The sequence below is a fragment of the Siphateles boraxobius genome, unplaced genomic scaffold (assembly GCF_051911475.1).
Source record: "Siphateles boraxobius isolate OS27281-9 unplaced genomic scaffold, OSU_SipBor_1 5, whole genome shotgun sequence".
Taxonomy (NCBI): domain Eukaryota; kingdom Metazoa; phylum Chordata; class Actinopteri; order Cypriniformes; family Leuciscidae; genus Siphateles; species Siphateles boraxobius.
The window spans coordinates 5831409-5853537 of NW_027509141.1; the positions used below are offsets into that span (position 1 = coordinate 5831409).

The 22129-nt window shown below is 40.2% G+C and overlaps 2 protein-coding genes across 2 annotated transcripts in view; one reads left to right on the top strand and one right to left on the bottom strand.

Annotated features, from left to right (window-relative positions):
- The window catches only part of mkrn2 (makorin, ring finger protein, 2), a 36595-nt gene extending 25347 nt beyond the window's left edge, over positions 1 to 11248 (bottom strand). The window contains exons 1-5 of the mRNA XM_077204556.1: positions 11096 to 11248; positions 10751 to 10879; positions 9686 to 9819; positions 6857 to 7155; positions 1517 to 1731 (exon numbers count right to left, since the gene is read on the bottom strand). Of these exons, the coding sequence (XP_077060671.1) occupies positions 1517 to 1731; positions 6857 to 7155; positions 9686 to 9819; positions 10751 to 10879; positions 11096 to 11121 (803 nt within the window). The 5' untranslated portion in view covers positions 11122 to 11248. The remainder of the gene's footprint in view (positions 1 to 1516; positions 1732 to 6856; positions 7156 to 9685; positions 9820 to 10750; positions 10880 to 11095) is intronic.
- Positions 11249 to 11612: 364 nt separating this feature from the next.
- Positions 11613 to 18991, top strand: mkrn2os.1 (MKRN2 opposite strand, tandem duplicate 1). Its single transcript, XM_077204557.1, has 4 exons — positions 11613 to 11951; positions 15313 to 15359; positions 15435 to 15585; positions 18450 to 18991. The coding sequence occupies exons 1-4, from the start codon at positions 11743 to 11745 to the stop codon at positions 18667 to 18669; spliced, it is 627 nt and encodes a 208-aa protein (XP_077060672.1). The 5' UTR covers positions 11613 to 11742; the 3' UTR covers positions 18670 to 18991.
- Positions 18992 to 22129: the final 3138 nt, after the last annotated feature.

Sequence of the window (22129 nt, forward strand, 5' to 3'; positions counted from 1 at the left end):
CCTGCACACAATAACACTTCATTGCTCTGAGAGAGCAGAGCTAGGCGGTGTGCTTGAGTTTTCCTCTACACACCTGACATAAGTTTACCTGGGCCGTCTACAGTTGACACTTTAAAAAATTATACTTGGGTTAATTCTCCTAATTCTCAGGTAATGAGTTACCTTACGGCATCTAAGAGTCTCACACTGAATCAAACAACGTCTCGTTCCCTTTTGAACACTATCACTTGGGGATAAGGTCTCTAGTGCTCCACTAACCTCCCCTAGGAGTGTAACAATATCCTCATGTCACGATTCGATACATATCACGATACTGAACTCACAATACCATATTATTGCGATACTCCAAGACATATGATAAAAAGTTAACAAAAATGTTAAATTTGATATTTCATTGTGTGTGTAAATGAATAGGATTGGACTTGGTGCTGAAACCCAAAGCACAGGACAATCGAGACACCAGAATAACAATATTCATAATTCTGAAGCTGAAAATACTGAATTATTTTAGATGAATATGCTTGACCTCTTTCACTGACTAGATATATTTAAAATAATGTAGGCCACTTTTACTGGTAACATCAGACATTTGCCATTATCAGGACCCACAAATATTATATTCAACATTATATATAGTAGATCGCAGTTGATCGTGATGCGTACGGATCCGCTCCTCACGGTCCGGCACGCATGTGATTCAAGGATTAACTGCTTAATTTAACCATCTTAGAGTGAAAGTTTATAATTTGGACGTGTTTTGTCAAAACACTTATAAACAATTTTAAACGCAGAAGAGGTGAAAATCGGGACTCACAGCCACACACACACTCAAAGAGCACGCAGAGAGAGAGGGAGAGAGAGAGTGTGTGTTTCAGACAGTGCTAGAACACAGAACTGATTCCTCTTTCACGTTTCCTTGCCCTTAAACGGACACATAAACACCGGATTATGTCTAAATACCCGTCTCAGCAAGTATTCTCTAACTCATGTCATGAGTAATCAATTGTGAAAGAAACCTAATATTCCTACTGTCATCTGTGTCATTAATGTTAATAAAACAACAAAATACAGCATTAACAAAGATGAAATTAAATTACATTTCTACAGTAAACAAAGAGTGTTATTTTACATTAGGCTTAATTAAAAATGTATGTACCTGATTACTACTGTTAGACTTTGTAACTTTGTTATTTAGTATTCATCTCTGCTTATAATGTGTGTATTTGTTCTTATATTATTACTGACTGTTCACTTGTTTCTAATAATGTGTGAACTTTATCATTTAGGCTAGTAGATTCTGATGTAGGATTGAAGAACTTCAAGGGAGCTTTAAGTAACAAATGAAAAGTAAAGTTACCCACCCCCCCCCATTTATATTTTTTTTTTTTTGCTGATCCGACGAAAAATTATCAGATCCGTGGCTCAAAAACCATAAATGATCCGAACCATTAATTTTGTGATCCGTTCCACCACTAGTTCTGATAAATTAAGAGTCCAAACCAGTGGACTGACTCACTTTCGGATCTGGTTCTGGAACTGCTCGGCGCAGCGCCACTGGCGTATGCAGCTCAGACAGTACGTGTGTACGCAGCTCGACAGGATCCCGAAGCGCCGCTCTGACGGAGACATCTTCTCGTACACCACATCCAGACAGATCTTACACTGCTTATCCTGACTCTGCTGAGCCGCAAACGCCCGCTCCATGTCCATCTCGAAGGCCGCCATGCACATCTGAGACCAGACAGAATCAGCATCATCAGAATCATCATCATTATCATCAGAATCATCAGCATCATCATCAGCATCATCATAATCATCATAATCATCATCATCATCATCATCATCATCATCATCATCATCATAAAGAATGCACTACTTATCCCAAAAAGCACTGCAAATGACAGAATCAGCATTAAATGTATTTTAAAGTCCCCCTGTAGTCAATCATTTTAGCCCTTAAAACTCAAACCAAAATTAAATTTAACGTTTTTTCGTTGATAAAAAAATTCTTCCTGTCTTAAAATATCTTGAATGTAACTCGACACCCTTGCCTCATTTAGTATGTGCGGTTCTATGAATATGCAAATGAGCCCCGCCTCCACTCACTCAGCTCAAAGATCCACTCGTTGACGATCACTCGTTGATCTGATTGGTTATAAGGTAGTTTCTGACGTCAGAAACACCAGCGATTTCAAACTGTGTTTTTGAAACTGTCTTAGGTTCACTGCAGTTTTAAAGGGACATTGTGTAGGAATTTCTCCCATCTAGTGGTGAAATTGTATTTTGCATTCAAACGAATTGTGCTCTCCAGCGCCTCGCTCTACGGTAGCTGTTATGTACCAAGTCATGGCCTAATGGTAACAGAGTTGGACTGGTGACCCAAAGGTTGCTGGTTCGATTCCAGTACCGGCAGGAATATGACTGAGGTGTCCTTGAGCAAGGCACCTAACCCCCGCTGCTCCGGGTGTGTGTATCCACGTTTGCAGTGTGTGTGTGTTCACTACTCACTACTCTGCTCATAATGTGTGTGCACTTACTTGGATGGGTCAAATGGAGAGGTCAAATTCCAAGTAGGGGTTACCATACTTGGCCATCACGTGTCACTTTCACTTTCACTTTCAAAAAGCTATGACAGGATGTCTTCGAACAGCACTTTCGGGTGAACAGGTTTTTATTTCAAACAAACTGCAACTTGACACAACGAACAAACGAATGTTACAGTATGAATAATAACAGTGCAATGCAGCCTTTTAAACTTGCTGGGGCCGTGACAAGCGCCTCTCACTGCTCTGCTCCTCCGTTTCTGCTGCTTTCAGTTACGTGACGCTGGCTCTGAACGAAAAACGCGTTGTGGAAACCCGTTGGCCTAGTACTTTTTGACCCTCTCTGCTATTATAGTTTTTCAAGATGGCGGAACGACATGGAAGCTAGGGCTGGGGCAGTATGGATTTTTCTAACCGCAGTTGAAAAGCAAGATATTCCAGCGGTATAGCGGTAAACCGCTTTAAATACACACAACCCCCCAACCCCCCCCCCCCCCCCCCCCCCCCCAATGAAATTTTCATCAAGCAGTAATTTGGCATGAACCAATCACTGAATAGATTTTCTTATTTAAGAATATTCTCAGATACATTCTCATTGAATTCATCATTTTCAGGAGAATACATTATGTTCACATAGGAAATGAAAGATGAACACCTTTTCCAACATTTCTTAATTACAAAAAATATCAGGGCTCGACATTAACTTCTTGAGGCACTTGTCCTTTGGACAAGTAAATTTATGTTTCACTTGTCCATGCACAAAAGTCACTTGTCCGGGTAATCAATTTGCAAGTCCTGTCAGTTTAAACATCAAGCGCAAGAAAATTGGAACTTGCGCCCTGTTTTTGGTCAGCCTTTCTAAACCGTATTTTAGTCAAGCCAAAGCCTTATTTGACCGGTGAGCGATGCAGATGAGTGATGTAGATGACTGACTGCTGCGCTTGTTTACTGAGAGAACGAGCAGAGAGAGTGAAAGCCCCAGTCGCGCGTGCGCATTCTCACACCGTCTTCAACTATCTTGCTCTCTCTCCCTCCCTCCCTCACGAATATTAATTAATTGAGTTGACTGAATATCTTTAAGAATACACGGTGGTAAAAGGTCGGAAGACCGAAGTTTTTTTTTTTTTTCTGAACTACCACTGGTTGTGAATTGTGCTAAAATAACGTTGCCTTATCTTCTCTGAAAAGCGTTTCAAACATTCAGATGACATAAACCACACTTTCAATAAACAAAAAAAATCTATCCAGTGATGAAATGTTTTCTGTGTTGACACAAATTTTGTGTAATGTCCTAAACTGCCTGTATAATCACACAACGTGTGCCTTGGTCCGTTAATGACACGTCCGATTCGCGAAATAACGTTAATGACTCCTTTAAACCGACTCACTTTAATGAATGGTTAAAACAACTGATCTGTAAAATTAACGTAATGAGGGACACACAACGTGAAGTAACATGCCATTTTATTTTGTTTGAAATTTAACTTGTCCAGTGGGACAACTAATTTTCTTTTCCACTTGTCCTACAAAAAATCCACTTGTCCCGGACAAGCGGACAAGCCTTAATGTCGAGCCCTGTAATATATTCCATATTTATGTTTAAATAATATAATGTTATTTTTATTTAATCTATGTCGATTATATGAAGAGTGAACAGCAGGAGTAAGTTAGGATCATAAGATGGGTCAGACACGATTTTGACTACTTTATTAAGATTTGTTTTGTAGAAAGCCTTTCTTTAAATTCAATTTCGTTTTGTATAAATTGTATTTTAATTTTAATCACCGTTTCATTAATTAATTGCCTGGAATTAATAAACAAGAAGCAAATATAGCAGACATATATTTAGGAGGACGTGGAGGTGTGATCTCTTGCGCGTGAACTGGAGCTCCTCTCATAAATTACCGAAACTCGGCGTATAGGCTAGGCCTACTTGCCTCATACATGAGAAAGCTTTAAATGTCTACTTTTAGTCAGGTAAGGTCAGGTTTGCCGATGTGCGATATTTATTTATTAATATCCGCCGATCGGAGACGGAGTTCACTGCTGATATTCTGGGGTTACAACATAGCCAATAGGCTATACTAGGGACTTTAGTCTTTAAATATCTTTGCTGCATTGGATCAGTGTTCTTTCTAGAACAGCCAAGAGCTTTCTAGCCTCGCGGGTGCAGCGCCTTGCATCGCTCATAGACCTTAAAACAGTCAGCGCCGCGGATGCGGTTTCGAAAATTGATCAAGAACTGTTGGTGCGGATGATAGAGGACAGATGATGAGTTTTGTGATGCGGTTGCGGATGAAATAATAATAGCCCATCCGCGCATCTCTAATACAAATGGAATGTTATTATTATCATGGAACATTGCGCTCCTCAACGTATTTGTACACCATTGAGGACATATTTATGAATACAAATATTGATTCTAGATAATAAAATACCTAAAAAACTACACATAGTCCCTTTAAGGAGAAAATACTCAGCAATGCTGTCGACTTATGAATTTACACATGGTTTGTCTTAAGCATATTAAAAACACCACATAGACATATAAACATTAAAAGCTGGATTTTCACCACAGGGAAACTTTAAATTTACTTTTGAAAATGAGGTTGAAATGCGATTATGAGAAAAGTTTCTACATTATTACTAAAACAAAACACCTATGTCAACATAGTCATAAAAACATTATATATATATATATTTTTTTTTTATACAGCAGTTAGTTCTGGTTCTCGACTTGGCTGAGAGCCTTATCTAGTGGTGCGATATTCTACTAATATCACACAGAAACCGTTTCAAAGTGTGTATCACTCCGCTTGTTTCTGCCGGATCTACACTGGCAGCATTTCTCACAGAAAGCGTCAATGGTGGAACTACTGTTATTGTGCAACATTATGGAGTTTTTTAGGCGAGAATGTAGTTGTTAAGACCTCTTATATGTGATTTAAACATAAATTGCACCTATTTGAAAGCTTGTTTTTTCAGCGGCCGTTCGGCGCTCATGTACTTCGGGAATTTGCCACTGGCTCTTATGTAGATAGTGTTTAAACATGAGGCATGATTCATTTTATGTATATCAAACAGGCAATAAATATTATATATCTTTACTTCAACTGTTGCACTCAATCTGCAGTAGGGTTGTAACGGTATGAGATTTTCACGGTATGATAATAGTCTCAGAAAATATCACGGTTTCACGGTTTACGGTATTAAACAATGATTATTATTATCAGCTGCAATGAACCTTAAATTAATGAAAACTGATAGGGTTTTTTGGTTGAACATATGGTTTATTAAAACAAACTTTTTTAATCTACCTTTTGAAAAAATAAGAAAGAAAAAATAAAGCTGCAGATCTCCCATTTGAACAAACATGTTTGATCAATTGAATTAATAAAATTCTTAATTTATTAATTATTATTTAAGATAATTTTTATTTTGACAGGTTGTACTAAACTCCTATGAGTTTCAGTCGGAGTGTATTTGACAATGATTATTTTCAACAAAATTATGAAATGCTCATTTAGTTCTCTCAGAGCAGCTCTGGATATGTTCATGTGTTCACGTCCTTATATAGTGAGTGAGATGGCAGACGCTTTAAACACCATGAGCGTCCCACATACTTGAGTATATACTAGGTGAAACGGTGCTGCTCATTCACACAGACACGCTGAACAAGCAGAATATAGATTTACAGTTTTTTGCGCTGTTTAATAGTCACACTCATATAGCGATTTTATTTATTGCACAGCTATATTTTAGATTTATTCATCCATCTATCAAATCGCGCATTTTACGTGACATCTGCGTTATATTGTAAATTCCCTCAGCAACACGTAAATAATATGGACTTAAGTTATAAATGGAACTTTATCTGCAGGGAGGGAAGGTGTTCGCGAATATGGGAGAACATATTTGACATATTTCCTCATTTTGCAGCCACTCTTCGTCCATATTTCTGGACACAACTGGATATCAATCTTCAAGGAAAAACCCACGTTCGTTTTTCGGATACCCAAAGTATTCCCACACTGCAGATTTTAACTTTTTTTTTCGAAGAATTCGCAGCCTCAGTCTCAGACATTTTCTCCAGTGCACATGTATAGGTGGAGTAGTCAAGTGGAAATAAGTTGCATATGCGCATTTGAGATCTGCTTTAATTTTTTTTCCAAAACCGTGGATAAGCAAATGTTCACGATATGATAATCGTACAAGTCAATATCGCGATAAACCGCCATACCGGTATACCGTTACAACCCTAATCTGCAGCATTAAAAAACTGAACTGAACGAATGAAAACCAATAGAAGTCACCTTTTCATGCGCTGCTCTTTGCTCGGGGTCGTGCGGGTGCAGAACCTGGAGCCGGCAGATTTCACACACGTCGCCGTGGAGATACGGGCAGCGGTCGCCGTAGTTACACTGGCCCGCCGCCAGGTACGGGCAGAGCTGCGGCTGAGGCCCGGCATCCAGATATGGGCCGGATGAGGCAGAACTCTCAGAACCCTCCAGCCCGGAGCGAATTGCCTCCAGGTACGAGTGCGGTTTACCGTGAGCGCTGGCGTCCCTGTAGTCCCAGCAGTCCTCGGCACTCTCTCCATACGGGCCCAGAGCTGAGAACACACACACACACACACACACACACAACATTAAAATCTCTCCTCCATACGGATCCAAAGTTGAGAACAAACACACAACATTACAATCTCTCCTCCATTGGGACCCAGAGCTGAGAATACACACACAACATTACAATCTATCCTCCATACTGGCCCATTGCTGAGAACACATACACACACACACAAAAACACAACATTACAATCTCACCTCCATACGGATCCAGAGCTGAGAACACACACCCAACATTACAATCTCTCCTCCATACGGATCCAGAGCTGAGAACACACACACACACACACACACACACACAACATTACAATCTCTCCTCCATACTGGCCCAGAGCTGAGAACACATACACACACACACACACACACACACAACATTACAATCTCACCTCCATACGGATCCAGAGCTGAGAACACACACACACACACACACACACAACATTACAATCTCTCCTCCATACTGGCCCAGAGCTGAGAACACATACACACACACACACACACACACACACACAAACACACAACATTACAATCTCACCTCCATACGGATCCAGAGCTGAGAACACACACACACACACACACACACAACATTACAATCTCTCCTCCATACGGATCCAGAGCTGAGAACACACACACACACACACAACATTACAATCTCTCCTCCATACGGATCCAAAGTTGAGAACACACACCCAACATTACAATCTCTCCTCCATTGGGACCCAGAGCTGAGAACACACACACAACATTTACAATCTCTCCTCCATACGGATCCAGAGCTGAGAACACACACACACACACACACACACACACACACACGCACACACACGCACACACACGCACGCACACACACGCACACACACACACACACACACACAGACACACACATACATACAACATTACAATCTCTCCTCCATACGGATCCAGAGCTGAGAACACACACACACACAACATTACAATCTCTCCTCTATACGGATCCAGAGCTGAGAACACACACACACACACACACACACACAACATTACAATCTCTCCTCCATACGGGCCCAGAGCTGAGAACACACACACACACACACACACACACACACACACACACACACACACACAACATTGCAATCTCTCCTGCATAAGGGCCCAGAGCTGAGAACACACACACACACACAACATTACAATCTCTCCTCCATACGGATCCAGAGCTGAGAACACACACACACACACACAGACAACATTACAATCTCTCCTCCATACGGATCCAGAACTGAGAACACACACACACACACACACAGACAACATTATAATCTCTCCTCCATAGGGATCCAGAGCTGAGAACACACACACAACATTACAATCTCTCCTCCATTCGGATCCAGAGCTGAGAACACACACACACACAACATTACAATCTGTCCTCCATTGGGACCCAGAGCTGAGAACACACACACACACACACACACACACACACACACACACACACACACACAACATTGCAATCTCTCCTGCATAAGGGCCCAGAGCTGAGAACACACACACACACACACAACATTACAATCTCTCCTCCATACGGATCCAGAGCTGAGAACACACACACACACAGACAACATTACAATCTCTCCTCCATTCGGACCCAGAGCTGAGAACACACACACACACAACATTACAATCTCTCCTCCATTCGGACCCAAAGTCAAGAGAAACTATGTTGCTGATCCTTCTTTCATTCGTTCTTAAAGGCACACTATGCAGGATTTCGTTTTTTGTCATACAGCGCCCCCTAGAGTCGCTGTAGAGTACTTGTATTTAACATTTCTGTCGTAAATACCGTAAAACTTCAAATAATAGCCTGGGCTTTTATTTTCCCAAATCGTCGAACTGCACCGGCTTGTATTTGAGACAGGCGTCTATATGAGACAGGCCTTTTATTTATAATTTAGTGTTGAGATGTTGTTCCAAGAGTCTCTAATCTCTAAAAATCTCCAAATGCTCCACCTGAAACTGCGATCTTCCGACCTTTTAATATCGTGTCAATTGATTTTCATTATTATGCGCGAGGGAGAGAGAGCAAGACAGCGCTCGTCTTGTTTGAAGACATCATCTCTTTAAGTTTACAGAGTTTTAGTGTCAGTACTACATTAAACTACTATATATAATGTTGAATATAATATTTGTGGGTCCTGATAAAGCCAAATGTCTGATGTTACCAGTAAAAGTGTCCTACATTATTTTAAATATATCTAGTCAGAGAAAGAGTGCAAGCATATTCATCTAAAATAATTCTGTATTTTCTGCTTCAGAATTATGAATATTGTTATTCTGGTGTCTCGATTGTCCTGTGCTTTGGGTTTCAGCACCAAGTCCAATCCTATTCATTTACACACAAAATGAAATATCAAATTTAGCATTTTAATCTACAGTTAATTTTTTGTTAACCTTATATCATATGTCTTGGAGTATTGCAGTAATAATATGGTAATGTGAGTTGCGTATCGTGATATGAGGGTATCGGTACACCCCTAGTACATGTACCTTTGTCTCTCAGCACCAGTGGTTTTTTGCCCGGTTTGCCAGTGTTTGCTGGTGGAGCGGGTCCCGGCGCTGACCCGGATCTGCTCGGGTTCTCGACCGCTGCGCCACGGCCACACGGTTTCACATGATCATATCTATCACACAACACACAGAACACACATGGTGATTCTTCAGTTAGGGGACCTTTTCATTCTGTTCTTAAAGTCAATTTTCTCCACTTTTTTTATTTTGAATCATCTGTGATTGTATTGTGATTGATTGTGACTAGACTTTTTGAGAACCTGGTAAGAAAATCAAAATTAAATTGCTGTATCTGGAATTTTTTTTTTTAGAAAATATTCACATCTTAAAATTGCACTGTAATGACAATTTTTTTGTCTTGTGGCTTTGGTGCTGGCTAGGCAGAACTGCGTATCGTATCACACAAGTCGTGTACGTGATCATTCAGCACATAGTTATAGGCATCTAAAGATTTATACGCCCTAAGTTTCTCTTTACGCTCGGTTTCTCTATCAGGTGTATATCAGGTCACTCCATCGAGGTAAATTTAACGGTAATCCTGTCAGATCATCCATTGAGTGAGTGTGTACGGGTCAGGCCAATCTGGTTCAGTCCGTTAAAGTTAACTTTTGCAAACAACAATCGCAGTCCTGGACAGTCAGTGACTTTACATATTAAGATAAAATCGGATTTCGGATTTTATCCATTTATTGTAAAAAAAAAACTAGCGTTAGTGAAGCGGCCAGGGGAATATTTTTGCCTCCACCTAAGCTCTGCCCACACAAAAAACGTCATATTAAATGTTTACTAACTGAAAAGAGGTCTATTGTATATCTGAGTGAGACGCTTCTCAAACAAGAACAAATTTGGACGGGGCTTGATTGTGTCCGTGGGGAATTGATTGGATGGTTGTGGTTTGCTATTGGTAGATCTCATGTGAGTGACAGGTTGCCCCGCCCTCGCGCCAGTACTCACGTCATCAAAGACAAATTGAAGAATCCCTCATAAAATATGCCTAGTTACTAAATACATGCAAAAAGGTTTAAAACACGATATTTGCGTCACCTGCATCGGTCTCCATAGGCACAGACTCCTCTCTGGTAGTATTTACAGATGGTTGAAGGTTTGCTCGTGGTCAGATCGTGAGAGAACAAACACCTGCTGCCCTCACGACACACACCGTGCAGGAAATACCTGCACACACACACACACAACATCATCAACACACCTGAATCAGAGCATGAGATGCTGAATAAATGTGTAAATTTCAGAGATCCGATGCGTCAGTCCAGCTAACGTTACACCATTTTCTCTCATGTCAAAGTCATGATGATGTTATCAATGACCTTATTTACTGCAGTCAGCGATGCTTTTATGGCTGGGTAATGACGGTAATGCGTTTATCTTTACCTGCAGGTCACTTGTTTCGTTGACATCCTTTATCCGGCAACGAATGTAATATTTTACTGTGAAAATACTGTCTGCACGGTTTTGTGCAACCTGAAAATATCACCGGCTCAGCGCCGCGACTGATCATTGCTTCCGCCTAGTGCGATCCACTTCCGCGAGTCGGTTCTTTCGAACGAATCGTTTCATAGCCCTATCTCAGTTTTTGGTTAAAAGAGCAGTTATTATTTGGTTTATAAAATGGGAACGTTAGGGAAACGTTCTGTGTTTGGGAGTTCAAAAATGATTATTTTACATCATGTAAGTAGTACGCATGGAATCGTTTGAACCGACTCTTTTGAACAATTCGTTGACGAATACCTTTTTTCCGCTGAACATAAAAAAACAGCTTTCTCTACAGATACTGATTAGGAAAGGTGTAGGAAATAACGTAGATCCCAAGGAGCGAATGAACCGGATAAAATGACCTGGAAAGAGAATAAGTTATATTATTTAATTTTATAGATGGATTTACTTGAGGAATCGGGTTTTTTGCGCCCCCTGCTGGACTAGTTTCGAACGCAATGACGTCACCCGTGGAACTTGAGAAAACGAAACCGATCTGAGATCAGACTCAGAGGACGACAGGTAACGCGAACACCTGAACACTAATGGAGAAAACTGTGATCAAATACAGACACTGTGGAAGAGATGTGTACAGTTTCTCCTCATATTCTCAGTGTCAGTGTCCGATCTGTCATCAGACTCCAACTTTCGGACTGTTAAACGCGCCTGTCGCTCTTCCCTGCCCGTTTACTAATGGACACAAAGTCTCATGTGCGTTTCTAATAGGATCTATTCACGGACCATCACATCTTGGGTGAGTTTACGACTATTATTCATATGTAATATTCAGTTATTGTAAAATACTGTTCCAGGGGGCGGAGTATACATGAATATTCATGAGTTCCACCATTGTGGGCGTGATCTTGAGATAATGAGATGGAACTGAAAATATTAGTGCACACTCCTCAAATCGCAACTTGTTTAGTGGATTATTTTGAAAAGGTAATGACGTTTCAATGCTAAGTATTAACTGTTGATAAACTTGAGCCTTACAGATGGATATATATACATATATACACACAGACACACATATATATATATATATATATATATATATATATATATATATATATATATATATATATATATATATATAGATAGATATAGATATATATATATATATATATAGATATATATATTAAATAATATCCTGGCTCTTCCAAGCTTTATAATGGGAGTGAATGTAGCCTGAGATTTTGAAGCCCAAAAAAGTGCATCCATGATAATAACAGTAATCCATACAATCCAGGGGTTAATAAAGGCCTTCTGACACCAAGAAAAATATCCATATTTAGAACTTTATAAACTATAATCACTGGCTTCCAGTAACGGCCGTATGCGAGTCTAGTTCAGGCGAAAGAGTGGCCTCTGACCCGACTTATGGTGTATTGACCATAGACTGTAAAAAAATATGTTCGTACTGTCCATGACGTCACTTTTAAAGTCCAAAGTGGGCGGAGCCGGCCGTCGCCATCTTGGCAGCGCGTCACTCCCGGATAAACGAAAATGTGCAGGGAGGATGATTAGCTGAGGTGACGTGATGCTAACGCTAGCAGACAAACTGCTTGTAGTCAGAGAATGTCTAATAGAAGAGAATTGGCACTGTCTGGCTACTTCCGGTTTCTGGACTGGCTGCAGTAACACGTCTCTGTCCATGGGGGGGTTCTGATTCTCGCAGGCGAGTGCAGAATGAATGGGAGTCTATGGGGTTTCACCCCCAGAAATCCACTTTTCTCAGGATGTAATTTTTTGTCAAGTAATTTGAAAGTCAAAAGGGGGGGGCTAAGATAATACACTCAGCTGAAAATTGCATTTTTAAGTTCACTTATCTGTTCTAAAAATCCGTTCAAAAATGTAATGACGTCATGTAATAGCAGAATGCTACCGTGTTCCGGCCAACAACGACCTAACCTGTAAGAAATCGAAAGGACATAAGTACTCGTTCATTCGACTTTTGGACTTTAATCTATATTGAACAAAAATCCTTGATTACGCCGCCCGTTTTCTTAAAAAATGCGATGGAATATGCGGGATATTTATGCAATTTTATGCGATGAAATTGCGGGAACTTGCAAAAATTGCCGGAACTTGCAAAAACTGCGGTTTGATGAAAAAGTGAAAAAAAAATTAATTCCCCAACACGCTGTTCTCACTAGACTACTACCTTAATATAAAGAGTCATTTCTTATTAGTTCCTATGATAAGCAAGCATACTACATCACAGAAAGTGCTGGAATATTTCAGTTCTCGTCTTGTTTTATTTCAGACTTAAATAAAAACATCAAACTTACAAAACATTGATGAGTCAAACAAGTTCTGAAGCTTTACAAAAGGAATATGCTTTACAACTTCTGTAAAAATGAATAAATAAAATAAAGTGTGCTCCTGTTTTACAGCTTTTCGATGATGTTCACGTCGCGTAATTACATCACTTCATAACGTTCCCATGGCAACAGGGGGGAATGGCTGCTCTTGTGTGAAGCAAACGCAACATTTTTCAACTTTCTGCTAAGATATATGTGACTTTTTTGCAAAATCATGATGAAATCATGCAAGCCCCACATATTTTGTGCAGAAATCGGCAATTTATGTGCGGCGTATTTGAAAAAATGCGCCCCCCGCATAAATATGCGGACTTTGGCTGATTATGCACTAAATTATGCGATCGCATAATCGCGTTTTTCTGGAGGGACTGACATTTAGCCGTCTAGCTCCATAGACTCCCATTCATTCTGCACTCGCCCGCACTCACCTCCAGTGGAATTCTAATGGAACTGCAACCAAGATGATACAATGGGGCTGATAGGAAGTGCCAAGGCTCTCCTTTAGACGGGCTCTGTTATAGTGACATCAGCTGAAATCCACCTGTCACTCAAGTAGCCACGTCACACCCTTAATTATGCACAACTTTAAGGCTTAATATAATTTAAACGGATGAGTTAATAAAAAAATTCACCCCCTCACAGTTGTCATGAAGGGCAAAATTAGCTATATAGACCAAATCCACTTTTTGCACCAGACTGTAAACATGTTTTTTTCTGCTGTAAAGTTGGGCATTGTAACATGTGGGTCTATGGGATTGAGTCTCTACTGCAGTCGGTCTGTAGTGGCCAGTCGATGAACTGCAGTTTAAGTCACTTCAGTGTTGATTCAAGAGAGAGACTGGAAGGTTGCCGCTTGGTATTGACAAAGAGAGACACCGGTCACGAATTAGAGGAGCATTTTTAAAGAGAAATGTGGGAGGAGCTTGAGTGTGTTGTTTGAACCGCGAGCGGCATCGACTCTCAGCTGAGCTTACGCTACTCCTACATCATACTTCGGGTCAGAGGTCATGCGTCGGGTCAGAGGTCATGTGTCGGGTCAGGTCATGCGTCGGATCAGAGGTCATGTGTGGGTCAGAGGTCATGCGTCGGGTCAGGTCATGCGTCGGGTCAGAGGTCACGTGTCGGGTCAGAGGTCATGTGTCAGGTCAGAGGTCACGTGTCGGGTCAGGTCATGCGTCGGGTCAGAGGTCATGTGTCGGGTCAGAGGTCATGCGTCGGGTCAGCGGTAATGCGTCAGGTCAGAGGTCATGTGTCGGGTCAGGTCACGCGTCAGGTCAGAGGTCATGTGTCGGGTTAAGTCATGCGTCGGGTCAGAGGTCATGTGTCGGGTCAGAGGTCATGTGTCAGGTCAGAGGTCATGCGTCGGGTTAGAGGTCACTCTTCCGCTGGAACTCGTCTCGCATCATATAGCACTTTTTAATGTAAACCTATTTAAATTCTCATATGTATGTAGTCCTGTATATAGTAGAATTGACAATAAACTTGAACTTGAACTTGAATATAGACCTAGACTAAATTATGGGATAATGTTCATTTTTGGGTGAACTATCACTTTAAGACTGGAGTAATAACGCTGGAAATTCAGCTTTGATCACAGGAATAAACTCACATAGAAAACAGCTATTTTGAATTGTAAAAATATTTCACAATTTTTAGTTGATTTTTGTATTTTACTTGATTTTGCATGTATTTTTGACCAAATAAATGCAGCCTTGCTGAGCAGAAGAGACTCTTTAGAGACTGTTGAATGATCATCTATAGTGACTCTTTTTCTATCTTGTTTTCCTCCAGAGAATGGAGCGACGCTGAGATACACGTGGGTCTTTCAAATTCAGAAGGTACAGTATTTACGCCTGTAAACATTACAGTATTTGTTAGTTTGAGTGTGTGTTGGTCAGCTGTGTTTGCCGCAGGTCTGGTCTATAACTACACCCTGTCCGGGGTCCACAGAGATGCTGGCGGCTGGGAGCGGTGTGTGTGTGTGTCTGTGTGTGTCCGGCTCGCGAGATCATGGGACGCTGAGCTGGAGAAGTTCTCCGTGCTTCCAGACTGGACTTCAGAGCGGTACAGCATTACACATTAACCATATCCTCACGATACATATCACGATACGCAACTCACAATACCATATTATGGCGATACTCCAAGATTAAGGGTTAACCTTTTTTTACTGTAGATTAAAATGCTAAACTTGATATTACATTGTGTGTGTAAATGAATATGATTGGTGCTGAAACCCAAAGCACAGGACAATCGAGACACCAGAATAACAATATTCATAATTCTGAAGCTGAAAATACAGAATTATTTTAGATGAATATGCTTGACCTCTTTCACTGACTAGATACATTTAAAATAATGTAGGACACTTTTACTGGTAACATCAGACATTTGGCTTTATCAGGACACACAAATTTTATATTATAAATGATATTCAATATTATATATAGTAGTTTAATTTAGTACTGACACTAAACCTCTGAAAACTTGAACTTGTTTCTTACACAGTAATTTTTATTTTGAGTGAACTATCCACGATACATATTGTTGCATGTTTTGTATTGCGATATATTGTGATACTATATATTGTTACCAGAGATGGGCATAAATTCATGGAAATGTATTTTAAAATAAAAATACAAAATACTATCTAGAAAAATGTATTTAAATACAAATACAGTATTTTGTATTTTGAACATACACAAAATATATGTGAAATTGGCCATCCAGTGCAGGTATAGATCACAGTGAATGAAGAAACTACAGGCCGACTGACTTTTAGTTCCTAACTTTATCTCTGCCCTCTCTGTCATTCTTTCTGTCTTTTCTTTCTTTCTTTCTTTCTGGCAATTACAAATAAACTTATGCAAAATAGCAGCCATTTATATACTTATTTCTAACCAGGTTACATGTAGTCTATTACTTGTGGTGAACACTATTAAAAAATTACTGTATGTAAAACTTTGGGAACCTTTTCTGCTATTTAGCAAAGAATATGGATGGGCGATATGACCAAAATCTTAATTTTACTTCACAGTAACAAAATATATCATAGTTTTACAATTCTCAATATCAGTTTTCAAAATTAGAAAGTTTATCTAAAATTTAAAATTAGAATTCATTTAGATGCTTTTCACACTGTTTACCTATGTTTACTTTTTTTTCTATATTTAACTATACTATTTACTATACACATTTTTTTATGAATAAAACTAAAAGCTGAAGGTTTTTGTGGTGTATCATTCATCAGTGCTTCTTTTTCCACTCTAACGTTCCAATAATTCCTGCCCACTAAAAGCTGCACGGATGCATTTGCGTACCCCACAAATAGGCCTATCTGTGTAAACGATTTAGAAAAAGTTCCATCGATTCACACTTTATTTCATCGCTATGATATGTAGTGTCATATCACCCAGCCCTAACATGCAGTAATGCTTTAAACACATTTGACCAGCCAGTTGATAAAAATCAACAACCGATCAAGACTGAGTGGCTAAAGCTATTTTCCCACTTGTCTGTGCTTTTTTATTCTTTCATGTTAACTGAAGGCAAATCTGAATAATGCACTATTTTAACTTTACTCAACAAGTAGAATTGATCATGACATCCTCAGTATACCCTGACAAACAGGTTGACTTTGATTTTGGACAGGTTGATTTTGAAAATACAAAAAATACTCATCTTAAATGTATTTAAATACAAATTACATGTGATTTTTTTCCCAAAGTCTTTAAAATACAAAATAGTATTTATTACTATTTTAAATACATGTATCTGAAATACTGCCCATACCTGATTGTTACTGCACCAAATGTCACCAAATCTGGAAGTATTACCAAACCCAACACTGAATTGTGTGTGTGTGCGTGCGTGCGTGCGTGCGTGCGTGCGTGCGTGTGTGTGTGCGTGCGTGTGTGTGTGCGTGCGTGCGTGCATGCGTGTGTGTGTGCGTGCGTGTGTGTGTGTGTGCAGGTTTGAGGAGGAGCCTAACACTCAGGTGTGTGTGTGTGTGTGTGTGTGCAGGTTTGAGGAGGAGCATAACACTGCGGTGTGTGTGTGTGCAGGTTTGAGGAGGAGCATAACACTGCGGTGTGTGTGTGTGTGTGTGCAGGTTTGAGGAGCGTAACACTGCAGTGTGTGTTGTGTGCAGGTTTGAGGAGGAGCGTAACACTGAGGTGTGTGTGTGCAGGTTTGAGGAGGAGCGTAACACTGAGGTGTGTGTGTGCAGGTTTGAGGAGGAGCGTAACACTGAGGTGTGTGTGTGTGTGTGTGTGTGTGTGTGTGTGCAGGTTTGAGGAGGAGCGTAACACTGTGGTGTGTGTGTGTGTGTGTCTGTGTGTGTCTGTGTGTGTGTGTGTCTGTGTGTGTGTGTGTGTAGGTGTGTGTGTGTGTGTGTGTGTGTGTGTGTGTGTGTGTGTGTGTGTGTGTGTGTGTGTGTGTGTGTGTGTGTGTGTGTGTGTGTGTGTGTGCAGGTTTGAGGAGGAGCGTAACAATGAGGTGTGTGTGTGTGTGTACAGGTTTGAGGAGGAGCGCAACACTGGTGTGTGTGTGTGTGTGCAGGTTTGAGGAGGAGCGTAACACTGAGGTGTGTGTGTGTGTGTGTGTGTGTATGTGTGTGCAGGTTTGAGGAGGAGCCTAACACTCAGGTGTGTGTGTGTGTATGTGCAGGTTTGAGGAGGAGCGTAACACTGAGGTGTGTGTGTGCAGGTTTGAGGAGGAGCGTAACACTGAGGTGTGTGTGTGTGTGTGTGTGTGTGTGCAGGTTTGAGGAGGAGCGTAACACTGAGGTGTGTGTGTGCAGGTTTGAGGAGGAGCGTAACACTGAGGTGTGTGTGTGCAGGTTTGAGGAGGAGAGTAACACTGAGGTGTGTGTGTGCAGGTTTGAGGAGGAGAGTAACACTGAGGTGTGTGTGTGTGTGTGTGTGCAGGTTTGAGGAGGAGCGTGTGTTCGGCTCCTGCTGTTACGGCTTCGCTCTGAGCTTTATAAACCACATGCTCCCGCTGATCGGCCGAGCGCCTCTGACCCGAGATCAGTTTACCCAACGCCACGTCGCACCCAGAATGAGGGCGGTTTCTCAGTACATCAACATCTATCATGCAATATCACAACATGGATTTTACACAGCGAATGCACCGGATGACATGTGATGCACATTTCTTCATAAAACGCTGTATCATTTAATACTGGATATAGTATAGGCCTATTATTGCACTGCTCTTCATAAATGCAGCGCTGTATTAAACACTTGGTGTTCTAGAACTCTAGGGGTTCTTGACTCAATGTTAAAGAACACTTAATGCCTAAAAGCTTCTATGCACAGCTGAAAGTAAAGGTTCCAGAAGAACCATTTTGCTTCCCAACAGAGCCTCTCAGTCATCAGCTCTTAAATCTAGAACCCTTTGTGTGATCGAGATTCCCTGGATGTTAAAGGTTATTCATGGAATAAAGAAGCTTTATTTAAAGAGTGAAGGAGAAATGTCTTAAATTATTGCATAATACTTTCATGTTTAAATGTACACTGTGTTTTTTCTTTTTTTATTAACAAGATTTAAATAATGACTCTATACAATATGTTTGTGTGTGTGTGTGTGTGTGTGTGTGTGTGTGTGTGTGTGTGTGTGTGTGTGTGTGTGTGTGTGTGTGTGTGTGTGTGTGTGTGTGTGTGTGTGTGTGTGTGTGTGTGTGTGCAGAGGAGAGTCTGCTGGAGAAGACAGAACTCATAATAAAACAAGAATCAACATCAGCTTGTCTTCAGGAGATGAAGAACTGAGGGATTGTAGATGTTGTAAATGTTGTATTCTAAAGGTAGTGTGTGTATTAATGAGTAAAACTACAGTAACTCTTCAGCTTCAGCTTGAGATCTTTCATCTAAACTGGTTATATCTCTAGCAGTGAGTGTTTATGAGCAGCAGAAGAATCATATTCATCCGCTCAGAGCCGAAGAAGAATACATGCAGTTTTAGTTTTTAATCACTTGAGGGACAAAAGTTCCATCAACTTCAATGAGTTATTTAAATGTTTTCTAGTGATAAAGTATGTTTTTGAGCAGTTTAATTCAGAAAATGTAATTAAAATTAAAAGTGAATTAAGACTAAATAAATTAAAACTGAATCCATGTCCACCCAATGATCCTAAGATGGGTGAAAAGGTTCTGCAAATGAACCATTCATGGTTCCATATAGAACCTGTTGTTCTGAGAGTGATGATGTCATTGATCACATGACAGATGTGGGTCAGTCTGTAACCCTGTAAATACAGGAGACTTTTAGTTTTGAGTTGCCGTGATACCCAACACGCACTCGTATATCAAACACTTTTTGGGACAATTTTTAGTGTATTTGCATAGTTTAAACTTTTCAGGAGAATCAACTTTAATCCTAAGGTCATTAAATCTGCACAGTTTTAAACAGTATAACGATGTTGAATGTCACATTAAGGCTTGAAAGTTTCCATCCATTAGAAAGACATTTCTTCTGAGACACTAAAATTATATATTGAAACTGACTAAAAAAGCACTTTGATGTATTTCACATAACTCTACTGGTCAGATTCTAGTACTTTTATAAATGCAAAATATTTAAAAGTACAATTTACTGTGTAATGGCATTAATATTATAGTTGTACCATTTAACATTTCAATTATAGGCAGTTGTTTTGGTATTATTGAGATACTAATGTATTATAGTTTTATTAATATTCTCCATTTTCATTTTAGTTAAAGTTTTAACAATTTTACTAAATATAGTGTATTCAAGAAGCACCAATAAAACAAGATCATGTCCTTATGTTTCAGTTGTTTTTATATATAGTTGCAATCCAAATTATTCACCCCCCTATGCAAATCAGGTTTATTGGCAAAATGTACAGACCTTCAGCTGTTTGCAACAAACAAATCAAACAAAAGTAACTGAAATAGCTCAACATAACAAATGTTTCATGTGGTTTCCCCAAATTCATATGAAAATGCAACTTTTAATGACAGTGTCAAAATTATTCACCCCCTTCATGACAAGCATCTTTAGCACTTACTAGAACACACTTTTGCTGTTATGAGCTTCTGCAAACGAGATGTATAATCGACAGCAGCTTCTGTGTCTGAGGATTCTGTTCCTCATGAGCAATGGCCTCCAGTTCAGGGATACTCTTGGGTTTGCAACCGCCACCTTCAAATCCCACCAGAGATTGTCTATTGGGTTCGAGTCAGGAGACTGTGATGCCACTATATCTGCAACCCAGCCTGTGTGGAGTTTGAGGAATGCTTGTGATCGTTGTCCTGCTGAATGTCCTGTTCAGCTTCCTCACTGACGGCATGATGTTCTCTTCTAGGATCTCCTGATACTTCAGTGAAGTACATCTTTCCTTCCTCACACTGCAGGTTTCCAGAGCGGGAGGATATAGATCAGCCGCAGAGCATCACTGATCCATCTTGCTGAACTGTATACACACTCTCAGACAAAAAGGTCCAAAAGCTGTCACTGTGGCGGTGCCTTTTCAAAAGGTACACCTTTCTACGTAAAGTGTGCATATTAGTCCCTCAAAGGCACATATTAGTACCTAAATGGTACACATTAGAACCCTTTTGAAGGGTACTGTCCCAGTGACAGCTTTTGTACCTTTTTTTCTGAGAGTGAGAGCTCCTATCAGCTTATGCTTCATTCTTCTTCCTCCAAAGATCCAGTTTTGTTTCATCGCTCCACAGAACAGAATCCCAAAACGTCTTTGGCTTATTTATATGATTGTGAGCACTTTCTTGTGCTTTTGGGTATGTAGTGGTGTTGTCTTGGAGTTCTGGGATGCGTTTAGTACGAGCTTTACTGTGCAGCTGAAACCTCAGTGTCTGTGGTCATCAGATCTTCTGCAGTCACTCGAGGGTTTTCTGAACCGTCCCGGTGTAAACACTGTTCCTTTAACATTGAACTCGCAAACTATGCTTCCAACAGTGTCTCGAGGAACATTTAGTGCCTTCGCTATCTTTTTGTATCCTGTGCCTTGCTTGTAAAGGACGATGATATCTTCTCTTAACTTTTTGGACCATTCTTTTGCCATATTTCTAACATGCAGTCAAACGTGTAACTCAACAAACCTCGCCAGGTCAGATATTTCATGTGTTTTAGCTCAAGCACACCTGGTGCAACTAATGAAGCCCTTGACTATATTGGGGTGGTGATGGCGCAGTGGATAAGACACATGCCTTTGGTGTGAGAGACCCCGGTTCGAATCCACTGTGAGACACCAATGTGTCCCTGAGCAAGACACTTAACCCCTAGTTGCTCCAGAGGCGTGCGACCTCTGACATATATAGCAATTGTAAGTCGCTTTGGATAAAAGCGTCAGCTAAATGAATAAATGTAAATGATTTGTGAGACAACACCTTTTTTGCAGATTTGTGAGGGATTCTATTCAGGTGATTGAATCATTTAAAATTTATTTTTTTAATTTTTAAATTACTTTTGTTTGATTTGTTCGTTGCAAACAGACGAAAGTCTGTACATTTTGCAGATAAACCTGATTTCCAATGGGAGTTGAATAAATTTGATTGCAAGTGTGTTTGTGTGTGTGTGTGTTGGTGTGTGTGTTCAGGGCTCTCAAGTCTCACGCATATGTAAC

Coding starts and splice junctions, on each gene's coding strand:
- mkrn2os.1 (XM_077204557.1), top strand. CDS start 11,743: ATGGAGAAAACTGTGATCAAATACAGACACTGTGGAAGAGATGTGTAC. Junction 11,952..15,312: donor CACGGACCATCACATCTTGG/GTGAGTTTACGA, acceptor GTTTTCCTCCAG/AGAATGGAGCGACGCTGAGA. Junction 15,360..15,434: donor GGGTCTTTCAAATTCAGAAG/GTACAGTATTTA, acceptor TGTTTGCCGCAG/GTCTGGTCTATAACTACACC.